Below are 12,960 nucleotides of genomic sequence, written 5' to 3'. Positions count from 1 at the left end.
ACACTAGCTTAACAATGCTGGTTAAAATATAGCTGTTTGAGTTTTGTTACTGATAGCTTGATCTTGCTTCTGACAGGTCGATCTGTGTTGCTGGAGCAGCCACGAAAGTCAGGTTCCAAAGTCATCAGTCACATGCTTAGCAGCCATGGAGGAGAGATCTTTTTGCATGTCCTTAGCAGTTCTAGATCCATTCTAGAAGATCCACCTTCAATTAGTGAGGGCTGTGGAGGAAGAGTTACAGACTACCGGATTACAGTGAGACTTTTTAAAAAAATGTTTATTATATGTGTATGAGTGTTTTGCCTCTGTCTGTGTGCCATGTGCATGTGCACACCGGGTGCCCTTGGATGCCAACAGAGGGTGTTGGATCCTCTGGAACTGGAGTTACTGACGATTGTTAGCCACTATTTGGGTGCTGAGAATCTAACCTGGGTCCTCTGCAAAAGCAACCAGTGCTCTTAACCACTGAGCCATCTCTCTAGCCCTGCCATAAAACTTACTATTGAGTCAGTTAGCAAGAGTTCTCGTTATACGATAAGGGTATAGGGAGAAGTGGTCTCAAAAAAGCTAATTGTTGTTTCAGTAACCATTATCACTGAATACTCTGCCATGTGGCAGATTCAATAAGTAGGAAGTGTCTGGGTTCTGAAGCACTGGAGTTATAGAGAGGATATGATTAAATTAGTGCTTTCTTTTATATATTTTGATATTTCAGGGCTACTTTTTTGAGATGGTGGAACTTAAATGTGGATTCTTATGTATAACTACTTTTTATAAACTACCAAATATTACGTAATTGAATTATTTTATTAGTCTTTTTTTTTCTTGGTAGTTATTTTAATAAGGGCTTGAAAACCAATCAGTATTCATTATGGAAAATTGAGAATCTAAAAGCATCTGAAAACCAAACCTCTAACTTAACCTATAATTCCATTATTCAAAGATTAACAGTCATCATTTTGATGTTCTATCGGAGCTTTTTATAAGCAAACTGGCTTTGCCATGCGATTAATTCACACGCATCTGAAAAAAAGCAGTTACATCATAGGTGTGAAGTGGGGGCATGCTTCATTTCCATTGTGTAAATGTTAATAGCTTTCAACTTCAAAAGGGGGGGTGGGGCAAGCAGTGAGGTGGGTCACTGTTAGAGAAAGAGCTTTGCTGACAGTCACTGGACAGAGGACATGAGGGAAACAGACTGTGATGGAACATTAGACTAGTTTCTAATTGTGTCTTATCTGGTTATCATTAGGATTTTGGTGAATTTATGAGGGAAAACAGGTTAACTCCTTTTCTAGACCCCAGATATAAAATTGACGCAAGTCTAGAGACACCGTTGGAACGTGCAAAGGATCAGTTAGAAAAGCACACCCGCTACTGGCCCATGATTATTTCACAAACCACTATTTTCAACATGCAAGCGGTGAGTCTCATTTTTTTCTGGATTAGTATATTTTTGCAAATATGCTTTTAGAAAATAAATTTTTTAATTTGTAATTGGTGTCATTTCTCAAGCAAGATAGGAAGCATGATTTTGTTGTGGCTGAAGAGTTAGTGACTGAGAACAGAAGCAGCAGTTATGGTGTGGCCATCTTTAAAGTCAGCTTTAAGCCAAGTTCTTCATTTTCTTTTTTCTTTCTTTCTTTCTTTCTTTTTTTTTTTTTTAACCTAACAGGTAGTTCCATTAGCTGGTGTCATTGTGAAAGAGTCTTTGACAGAAGAGGATGTGTTAAACTGTCAAAAAACTATATACAACTTAGTTGATATGGAAAGGAAGAATGATCCTCTTCCTGTTTCTACAGTTGGTACCAGAGGAAAGGGACCTAAAAGGTAGTGCTGTTTTCTTTATGCCTTCACACATCTGTTTACTTAACAGACATTACTTTGTAAGATAACTCCTCTGTGTGTAAAGTATCTGAGGAGGTGTTATGTACCATATGATGGAGACATATAATGGTAGGCATTTCTATAGTGTAACTTGGAGTTCCACCATTAACTGTGGAGTAAAAGGAAAGAAATACATCTCCCTTTCTCTTTCCTTTACCATAGCAAGTACCTAATGTTTAGATGTTATAACCAGGAGCATTTCTGAGGGTGCTTTTGATGTTTACTCTAGAGATGAACAGTACCGGATCATGTGGAATGAACTAGAGACTCTTGTCAGAGCCCATATCAGCAACTCTGAGAAGCATCAGAGAGTCCTGGAGTGTCTGATGGCATGTAGGAGCAAACCCCCAGAAGAGGAAGAGCGGAAGAAGCGAGGGAGGAAAAGGGAGGACAGGGAGGACAAGTCGGAACAAGCGGGGAAGGAGCACGGCATGGAAAAGCCCCGGCCGGACGCAGACAGGTGACTTGTCCCCTAGCACACATCTTGGCCTGTCACACATTCACTTCATTCAGTATGTGCTTGTCCATGCTAATTGCACTCTCAGTTACCCCATCTTTCTGTGCCTTAAAAAGGTATGAACTTTTATTGTTGTGGCAAAATTGTGTTAATTTTTTTCTAACTAGCTTCTGGTTATCATCATGATGTTTGATACCAGTATGTACTTTGAATATTGTAAAATTCACAAACATAATTTTATGTTTAGGGAGTCTTTGGCTAGGCATTCGGCACAAGATCCCATCCTGAAAGAACACCCTGCCTTATTTTAGAGATAGGCCACACTTCAGAGATCACAGCACAGTGTGGAAGACGCTATCTTATATGAATTAAGTTCAGGTTGCCCTTTGGAGCAGACCAGCATGCAATCCTAATTTTGACATCATTCCTAATCAGCACACTGTTTCCCCTTGAAGCCACACTTGACTATCTGAGTTGGATTCCTGGGACCAACATGGTGAAGGAGAAAACTGACTCCTGCATGGTGTCCTCTGACCTCCACACATGCCATTGTACATGAATTGCCCGTATCCTTATGTAAGAGTTAACAAATATCTTAATATATCAACTTCTATGTCCTTGCCACAAGTCAGACAAGACAGCTAAATTTATTGTAGAGACAAATAGCTTCTGCCTTCACACTTACTAATTCATGGAAGATCTCTACTCATGCATACACGTTTCCATGTCCTCCACCTTCACCATTGGTCCGTGGGAATATGTTGACAGTAGTTCTTGAAGTCCTCATCATTTCTAGTCAGGTAGAACACTTCTTAGCAGTTTAAGCAGTATACTTACATCAGCTCCAGTTGACCTTCAGTGTGTGGCCTTGTGCATATATAAGTATTCCTCTTACTAAGGATGCTAATAAAAGCTTAGAGTAGGGCCTTTCAACTTAGCACTCAGGTAGACACACTTTGGTTGATCTGAGTTCTAGGTCAGCCTAGTCTTCATAGAGAGTTTGAGGCCAGCCAGAGCTACACACTGAGACTGTCTCAAGGAAAAGCTTTAGAGTGAGGCTTGCAAGTAAGGACCCCTTAGAACGTACCTCATCACACAAACCGCACCACACTCAAGACAGACATTAGGACTCATTTTATTTGTAATTTGCAATCGATTTTTTTCTTCACTTTTAGAATGTGAACTGTCTTGTTCATAATTACATTGTTTCTAACCTTTTAACTATTAACTTAAATTTTCTGGTTTAGTTTTAACTTTTACATTGGACTAATTCCTGAACTGTTACTACTATAAAGGGAAATAAAATTGTGTTGAACTCATTAAATTATTTTATATGATTTTTAGATTCTTTTATGAGATCAAGTATGTTTTATAAAAACTGATACACACAGTAGTGTAGTTACTAGGCCATTTATAGACTCTAAAGTCTGCTTCATTATTTGTCCCTCTACAAGACTGAAAGGGATTTTAGAACGAGGGAAAGAGGAGTTGGCTGAAGCAGAGGTCATAAAGGACTCACCTGATTCTCCAGAACCTCCAAACAAAAAGCCCCTTGTTGAAATGGATGAGACACAGCACATGGAAAAGTCTAAAGGTGAGGACAACCTTGGGAGTGGCCTGGGCCGTTTAGCTAAGCACTTGTTTCTGTGCAGTGTTACTTCACATTGTGTCTGTGAGGAAGAGCTGCTGACGCCTGGTGCCTGGTGATGCTGTTTACATCCTTGGAAGTGAAGATATTTTTAACATTTAATAAAAAATAGTAGTAGTATACTTCTATTAATAAAAGCTTTGAAAAATACAGCACTTTATATAAAATCCACACTTTAAGAATTTGTAAATTAGGCCGGGCAGTGGTGGCGCATGCCTGTAATCCCAGCACTTGGGAGGCAGAGACAGGCGGATTTCTGAGTTCAAGGCCAGCCTGGTCTACAGAGTGAGTTCCAGGACAGCCAGGGCTATACAGAGAAACCCTGTCTCGAAAAAACCAAATCAAAAAAAAAAAAAAAAAAAAGAATTTGTAAATTAGAAGCTTCTATCTGCTTATGTTCCTGGAACTGCCAAGTGCTGGCTTATGGAGGACAGACTGTTCCCTAAGCCCCTTTATCATTATTCATTTCGATTAATGAACAGAGTAGTTGGTTTTATTGTGACATGGTTTGTTGCTCACAGTTCCTCTCCGCATGAGATGCTCTTCTGCCCCTGCACTCCCTCAATAGTCCCTTCATACCCCTCCCACTTTCACATGTGCATGTGCACACACGTGGAATCTCTTTCCCACTTTCATGTGCATCCACAAAACATTTAGAGCCTACGTGTGAAAAAGAGAAATACTTGTTCTCCCTTCCACCCAACTCTTGATACCCAGGGAGGAATGTAATGACACTTACTTAGTAGTAATGTATGACCAAGCTTAAGTGAAGATACTGTTAAAAGCCATATTTTCACCATGAAAACTTTAACCTTATTTATAGGTGAAGAAAATTAAATTTCTTCTTGAAGTAATTCTAGGTCTAAATGATGGGACTTAGACTCGTGTTCCTGATGTCATTCTGGGCCTAACTTGGGTTCAGTCCTCTTAGAATATATGGAAAATCATCACACTATCTGATGCCTGTGTCTCCTAGCCATCAAGAGCAGGGCAGCCCAGCGTTACTGGCAGGTCATCCTCTGAGCAGGCAGGCTAGTCACCCCAATCAGTGTGCACTGGGACAGACATACTCATTCTTCAAGCCACTCATGTCCTTGCATTTGGGGAACCAGGGGTCACCTTGAGATGGTTTGGTGCCTGCCTCTCAGGCCTTTGCTAGAGTTAGAAATAATACAGTTTAAATTGGTGTCTACGATATAATTACATATCTCACATGCTGGATATACCACTATGGATTAGAATGAAATATTTAGTTATACTTTAAAGTTTTTTGTTCTTTTTTTTTTACTCTTTGCAATTTTCATTGCAGTGCATCTGACTCGTTTCCACCCCCAATTCCTGCTTCCCTCTTCCCCTCCTACCTTCATGTCTTTCATTCTGTTTTATGAGCTAAATCTTTGTGTGTTTTCTGATCAACAGCATTCCTTAAACCCATTTCATCTGCTTTGGAAAAGACTTCCCACCTTCTGTCCCCCCCAAAGCCAGTTGTGTGTCTGATGTCTACCTACACTGCCTTTAAGGCTGGTTTTTCTAAGTGTGCCCTGTGGCTTTGCTGGAAATCTGTTTGACTTTCTTAGCATGGTACAGTGCCTGAAGAGTATAAAGTGAACAACAGAAGTGAGGGTTAAATTTGTTACATTTCTAAAACTTGAAGTAGTAATTTTTCTGCTTTTTTCTCTTCTTTCTGCTCTAACACCAGGGCCAGTGTCCTTATTATCCTTGTGGAGTAACAGAATAAACACTGCCAATTCCAGAAAGCACCAGGAGTTTGCTGGGCGTTTGAACTCTGTCAATAACAGAGCAGAGCTATATCAACACCTTAAGGAGGAAAATGGGTTTGTGTAATTTCCTGTGGAAACTGCTTTGTTGATTGTGTAGTCCTGTAATGAAACTGCTTGCTTTTGGTCAGCAGTTTTGTTTTGCTATTATGAGCTAATACTTATATTGCCTCTAAGGAGAAAGATATTAACCTGTTAGACCCTTGATACTCACAAAGGCCCAGTTTATTGATTGTAATTATGAAGCTGTCTGCTACTTACAGCATTATATTTTCAGGGGGGTACAAAACTACACACTGAATCTATGTAATGTTAAAGTATTAGAATAAATTTCAGACGTGATTATTTTAATCGGTTGTTTTAAGAAGATATTCTCTATAGCATACTGTTAAAGGAATTCCTTTTGTAGAACTCTTTGACTAAATCTAGGAGACTTCTCTTTTCTTTGCTTGGAGAAGGGAGAATGGGATAGGGAGGGGGCCTTAGGGAAGTGCCCTGATGCTTACAGCAGAGTGGGATAGGGAGGGGGCCTTAGGGTAGTGCCCTGATGCTTACAGCAGAGTGGGATAGGGAGGGGGCCTTAGGGACATGTCCTGATGCTTACAGCAGAGTGGGATAGGGAGGGGGCCTTAGGGACATGTCCTGATGCTTACAGCAGAGTGGGATAGGGAGGGGGCCTTAGGGACATGTCCTGATGCTTACAGCAGAGTGGGATAGGGAGGGGGCCTTAGGGTAGTGCCCTGATGCTTACAGCAGAGTGGGATAGGGAGGGGGCCTTAGGGACATGTCCTGATGCTTACAGCAGAGTGGGATAGGGAGGGGGCCTTAGGGACATGTCCTGATGCTTACAGCAGAGTGGGATAGGGAGGGGGCCTTAGGGACATGCCCTGATGCTTACAGGCTCACCTTTCTCTCATGTGCACAGTGAGGAGGTTGGACTGACTGGAGGACCCCGAACTTCAATCCCTTTCTTAAAGTGCCCACGTTCTCCTGTTGTGAATAGGTTAGATTTTAGTTCCAATGGGTAAAAGTAGATCAAACTATGAATTGTTACTAAATATTTTATCACCATCTCACTTTCCTCCTTCTAAACTTTTCAGGATGGAGACAACAGAAAATGGGAAAGCCAGCCGCCAGTGAAGAATGACTTGAGAAACTCAATTTAGTATATTGCGAAAAATATTTTGGGCAGAATTTGATATAAGTACTTTTACAGCAAGATTGTATAGCTATGTTGCCTGGACTGGTTTTTACATTTTTAAAGAATTTCAGCAAATTATCTTTTTTGTACTAATTCTGAGATTGGCAGAGTCAAAATATATACATTGGAGATTTGTCCTCCTAGACCACACAGTTTATTTTATGGTAAAAGGTGTTCCGTCTGGAAATGTTTTTTAAAAAATTCTTAGGCTTCTCTTTGCCAAATAAAACTATTAAAATGTTTAAAATGCAAAGTATTGGAGTGTTACTTTAGAAAAATAGATACTACTCTCTTAGCCAACTTCAAGAATGGATAACACTTGGTCAGATTCTAGGTGAGATTTGTAGTATGTGATACAGCTCCCACTTGCCTGCATGAGATGGTGAGTGCTCTCTGAAGAGAAGCGGGTTTGGTTTATTTTTGATGCTTTGCCTTTGTGTGCTCATGCATTTGTCTGCTACCCATTGGAGCCAGAACTTTCAAGTAGTCAGTGTGGCTTTACATTTACTAGCTTGATATAATACTATGCTTTTATTGTCCATTAACTCTTTATATTGAAAGGGAAATAAGTTCAAAGGAAATTACTTCACAACAGAAGAAGAGACTGGCATTATGAGGTTATTTGTTTTCATCCCTGGTAGAACTTTGGTTTCTTTTGTCTTCAGAAACATTGTGGTTTATGTAACATGTTGTGATAACTTTCTTCCCATGCTTTTTGTCTGGATTCTCATAACATAAAAGAAGCATGTTATCTCTGTGTTAAATTACTTGTAGGTTTATCCTACACCTCCTGGGTGCTTATTGTGGAATTTTGAATCCAGGAGACATTGTGATTGTAAGGTTCTAAATTAGCATGAAAAACAGGTGCACTTGCAGTCACACCAAGTCTACCCACCCAGTAAATTCTAATTTTTTTTTTTGTCATTGCAGCTTAGGCAAAAGTCACGCAGTCTTATTACCATATGTGATGCACACTATAAAAATTATGAGGCTTATATTTGAATGTCTAAAATTGTTGCATGATTATGGCCAGTTATCATTACCATGTATGTAGACATACTAATACACAGGTTGATTGGCATTGAGGCTTCATGTAAGTATTAAGAATCAGCCTGAACAAAAAATGGCTTGGGGATTGTGGCCAAGTGTTTGAGTCCTCAGCACTGATGTGTGTCTCTGTTTTATAATGAATTCAGACACCCTTGCTTCAGATCAAAACCACCTAGATGAGGTACTGAGCTGCTTGCTTTCTCATTTCTGGCTGCTAAAACCATTGATGTAATTGTATACAGATGTTGGCCAAGTGAGCAAATCTAGAAATTCCCATAGTATCCTATAGATTTTTTTTTTTGTATCCTATAGATTTAAAGCATTAGTCTTAAATTAGAAGGTTACATCATCTAGACTAATAGGAAGTTTTAATCTCTTGCTGATTCAGCATACTAGATTTAGCTATATGAAATTACCACATTGAAGCTGGGCATGGTGGCGCATAACAATCAGGAGGCAAAGGCAGGTTGATCTCTAAGTTCTAGGCCAGCCAGGTCTACAGAGTGAGTTCCAGGATAGCCAGAGCTACACACAGAGAAATCTTATCTCAAAAAAACAAAAACAAAAACAAAAAAAACCCAAAATAACAAAAAATCAAAATTACCACTTTATATGTGAAATATACTTGTATATGGTTCAGTCTGTACATTGGTCTTTATACACTGTCTGAATACTCAGAATCACATTTAGCTTGGATGTTTTGAAATAAGTTCTTCATATAGAAAGGTGCTAGTTTAGTGTCTGATTAAGAAGGTTTTTTTAAGGTTTATTTTTATGTGCATTCCTGCTTTGCCTGTATGAAGGTCTGTGCACGACATGTGTGCCTGGTGCCCATGGAGGCCAGAAAAGGCCGTCAGATCATATGGAACGAGAGTTAAGACAGTTTTGAGCCACCATGTGGATGCTGGGAATTGAACTCAGATACTTTATAAGAGCAGTTCTTTTAATCATTAAACCATCTTTCCAGCCCCAGGTTTTTTATATGTAAAATTTAAATGAATTTTGCAGCTGTTGTGAATCAGAAAGTAAAAAGATCCATGGGAAGGTGATGCACCACTCTGCTTACCTTCTTGATAAAAATGAGGCAATACATGGTAAATTATTGGATTATAATTTAATGACAGAAATCATTGTCCTGATAGAATATAGCCAGGCTTCTATTTCTTTTCTTCTTTCCCTTTTATTCAGGCTGGAATGGGCCTCCTACATTCAGGATTCATCTAACCTTTCATTACATTCATACATTACATTCAGGATTCATTAAACCTTTCAGGAAACTCCCTCAAAGACATGTCCAGAGGTGTACCTCAACAGTTTCCTAGGTAATTTTAAAGCTAGTCAAGTTGACAAGATAAACCATCACACTTAGCAACAGCCAGAAAAGTGTATCTAATCCAGAGTGTACTCTGTGTATCTATCAGTAGAGGCTGCAATGCTGCTTTCTGTTGCCTTTGTCAGCTCTGGCAGAGTTTATTCGTTAGATGTGATAGCTTTCAGTTTCAAAACTGAGCCAGTTTTGTATTCTCAAAACATGATTTGGATGGGTATTTGCATAAGACCCACTTAATTTAAACCTTTCTTGAGTTTTTGTTTGGATACCATTTCAAAGAAGTGTTGTAGGTAAACAAGTCTTCTGTTATACCCAGATGTCATCAAAGAACCTGCTGTATGGGTAGTTAATGGCATCTGCCCACAGATACTGCAATTCACTGTATTTAGCAAAATAAACCAACCTTCCCTTATCAACAAGAAGAAATGTTTTGTGCACAGAGTGCATGTGCACCCAGGGAATACTTTGGGCAGCATTTTTACTATTGAAAAACCAGCTAAACCAAAGGCAGAATGAACAGTCTTAACAGGTCTCAAGTGAGCTTGCAAACTGCCATCCTTTAAGGCCTCCACTTCAGCTCCTGCCCCGACTCCTCAGCATGGTGGACTGTGGAAATGTAAGATGAAGTATATTTTCTCCCCAACTGGCTTTTGGTCATGATGTTTTATCACAATAGAAACCTTATCTAAGACTGAAGTTTGAAAGAACTGGGAGCTGCTGCCTGACTGAGTTGGTTCAGTGCAGGTTCTCAGTGTGAAGGAGAGAGGTTTCTATTGATTCCATCAGCCTTTCCATCTGCACATGACCAGATTGCTTACTTAAGTGATAGATCTAGGTTTCTGCAGTATGCAAATACAATCTAGAATCTCTTTTTACTTGAAACAGTTGACTGAAAGGCAAACTACCTTGCCTAAATAATATTTCTGAAGATTCTATAATGCATCCAGATGATAGCACTCTTTTATATTGCAAACAGACCCTCCTCCCCAAATTCAAATTTAGTAGCAGTTTGCATTCAGGTAGTCTTTCACTTTGAAAGAAATTTTAGGGAATTGCCACAGAGATGAACAGATGACAGCAGATTGCTTTGAATGAGACACATGCCAGGTACTGTGCTAAGTGCACATTTCATCTTGTCTTTACAATCAATACATAATCTATAAACTAGTTCTGGGCTTTCACTGTTGATAGTGAATTTTATTTAATGTATATGAATACACTGTAGCTGTTTTCAGACACACAAGAGGGTATCAGATTTTATTACAGATGCTTGTGAGCCACCATGTAGTTGTTGGAGCAGTCAGTGCTTATAATCTCTGAGCCATCCCTTCAGCCCTGATAATGAATTCTTAAAATGTATTTTTAGTGTATATACATGGTTGCCTCATGTATATGTGCTGGCACTGTGCATGTGTAGAGCCTGACGGAATATCAGGTTCCCTGGAACTAGAGTTACAGATGCTTGTGAACTGTTAGGTGGGTACTAAGAACCAAACCCACGTTCTCTGCAAGAGCTGGTAATAGTCTTAATTGCTGAGCTATATCTCTAGCCTTTTGTTTTATAAATAGTATTTTCTATTTGATAGCTTCACATGCCTCCCATTCTAACTACATCCTCCTTTTCTAGTTAGTGCTCCCTACAAGCACATAGCTGTGGGGCATTCAGTGGAGCTTGGCCAGAAGTTACAACCCTGAAGAAAAATGACTGCCTCCCCTAGCAGCTGTCAAGTGCTGATAGGCCCTCAAGTAAGAGTATTGCCTCAAGCCCTGGAATGTTAACTGACCTGATCGTGTGTGTGTGTGTGTGTGTGTGTGTGTTGGGGGAGGTGGAAGTTCATGAGTGCTATGATGATAACAGCAAACTATATTACACCATACTCCTCCCTGTCTGCTTAGACCTCTTTTCTGCTACGTTCCCTGAATATTAGCAGTGTTGATACTGCTGTTCTATTTAAGACTGAGCACCTAACAGTCCCTTATTTCCAGCACTTTGACCAGTTACGACTCTGCATTGACTGCTGCTCATTGCAAAAAGAAGCTACTTTAACCAAGGTTAGGAGTAGCACTGATTTATACAATAATCAGGCACAACTACACTGATTTGAAAAGTATTCTTCGATCCTGTTGGTTTCTATTCCATACTCCATATGTCACTTGGGTGAGTGGTCTTTACTGCTTCTGTTCTCTGGTTCTGGCATGTGGGAAAGGGGAGAAGGTTAAACATCTTTCCTGGTTGTTTCCTTGCTCCCTGGCACTCCACTGTGGCTTCTGGTCCTGCTATCAGTCCATGTGTAAAAAGCACTTTGCTTTCTTAGTCATAATTATGCCTGTTTATGTAGTAGACCATGAGATGGACAAAATACAAAATGGACTTAACTTCAGCGGTAGTTAAATATTTTAAGTGGGAATGTGTGTGTGTACACTCATAAAAAAAATTCTTTTCTGGGACTGGAGAGATGGCTCAGAGGTTAAGAGTGCTGGGATCCTGAATTCAATTCCCAGGAACCACATGGTGGCTCACAACCATCTATAATGATATCTGGTGCCCCCTTATGGCATGCAGGCATATGTGCAGAACAGAACACTATACATAATAAATAAATCTTTTAAAAATGTCTTTTGAGATAATTCATTACATCATTTCCTGATTTCCTAAAAGCCTCCCATATAGCCCTCTTTGCTTCTGCAGGTGCATGGCATCTTTACTGTGTGTGCTACCCATGTGTGAAGGAATACCATGCTCACCTGTTGGTTCTGAAACAAGTCTCAGTAAAGCAGGACATTCCTGTGTTTTCTGTGGGCTCAGGTGATCCTCTGTAGAGCTTCTGTTTAGAATCTTAGACTCATAGTTTCCCCAGTAACGTTGAAGTAACATTGAAACTCTACCCTGGGAGAAGTGGAAATCTGTGAATGAAGCAGTTAATACCATGAAAAGAATGATATAGGAGCTGTCATACCCTTCTTTGGTCATCTGATGACCTGTTGGAGTGAGTAAGGAAAACAAAAATGTGACTTGATCTTAGGCTCCTTTTGTTTGGCTCCAATGAAGATATATTAGCCCCTTCACTCACCCCTTGGGGCTCTTTGGCTTCCAGTTTTCCATTTTATATCCCACAGTTCAGGCGCAATGTACAGAGGGACCTTGCTGCTACTAGTCTTGTAGTATACAGAAGTGGTATTCCAGAGGCAGCGGATCATGCAGAATGCCCTAGTGAAGCAATGGCAGGCAAGTATCTCAGCCAACACTGGAAAGCTCTCACCCTCACTAAGGGACACAGGTGCAAGTGGTCTGCCAGCCTTTGTACCTGACAGAGAGACACCCTGGAACACCAAGCGCCTTGGTGGTCTCTCTGAGGGGTTTCAGGTAGTCGGTGGGCCTTGTCTTTGAAGTCTGTCCAGCCCTAATGCTGAAGATAAGAACAGCAGCACTACTGCTGTAATAGTGCATGGTTTAATCCCAGCACTGAGAGGTCAGAGGCAGGTGCTTCTCTGTGAGTCTGAGACCAGCCTGGTCTACATAGTGGGTTCCAGAACAGCCAGAGCTACTGTGTGTCAAACAAAACAATAAAAACCAAAACAAATCCTAGCACAGCCAGGGCTTCTGCTAAA

At 40.2% G+C, this 12,960-nt stretch overlaps 1 protein-coding gene across 4 annotated transcripts in view; it reads left to right on the top strand.

The window, feature by feature from the left end:
• The window catches only part of Ints13 (integrator complex subunit 13), a 29,143-nt gene extending 21,919 nt beyond the window's left edge, over positions 1-7,224 (top strand). For 2 of the 4 annotated variants that reach the window (XM_052175274.1, XM_052175275.1), the window contains 8 exons: positions 77-255; positions 1,253-1,423; positions 1,676-1,830; positions 2,117-2,347; positions 3,799-3,938; positions 5,692-5,827; positions 6,696-6,773; positions 6,871-7,224. In XM_052175274.1, coding sequence (XP_052031234.1) covers positions 77-255; positions 1,253-1,423; positions 1,676-1,830; positions 2,117-2,347; positions 3,799-3,938; positions 5,692-5,827; positions 6,696-6,773; positions 6,871-6,910 — 1,130 coding nt within the window. In that variant the 3' untranslated portion in view covers positions 6,911-7,224. The remainder of the gene's footprint in view (positions 1-76; positions 256-1,252; positions 1,424-1,675; positions 1,831-2,116; positions 2,348-3,798; positions 3,939-5,691; positions 5,828-6,695; positions 6,774-6,870) is intronic. The other 2 variants (XM_052175276.1, XM_052175277.1) reach the window with 1 other exon arrangement.
• Positions 7,225-12,960: the final 5,736 nt, after the last annotated feature.

The sequence above is a fragment of the Apodemus sylvaticus genome, chromosome 2 (assembly GCF_947179515.1).
Source record: "Apodemus sylvaticus chromosome 2, mApoSyl1.1, whole genome shotgun sequence".
NCBI classification, from domain to species: Eukaryota; Metazoa; Chordata; class Mammalia; order Rodentia; family Muridae; genus Apodemus; species Apodemus sylvaticus.
This window is presented reverse-complemented; position numbering and strand designations above follow the sequence as displayed.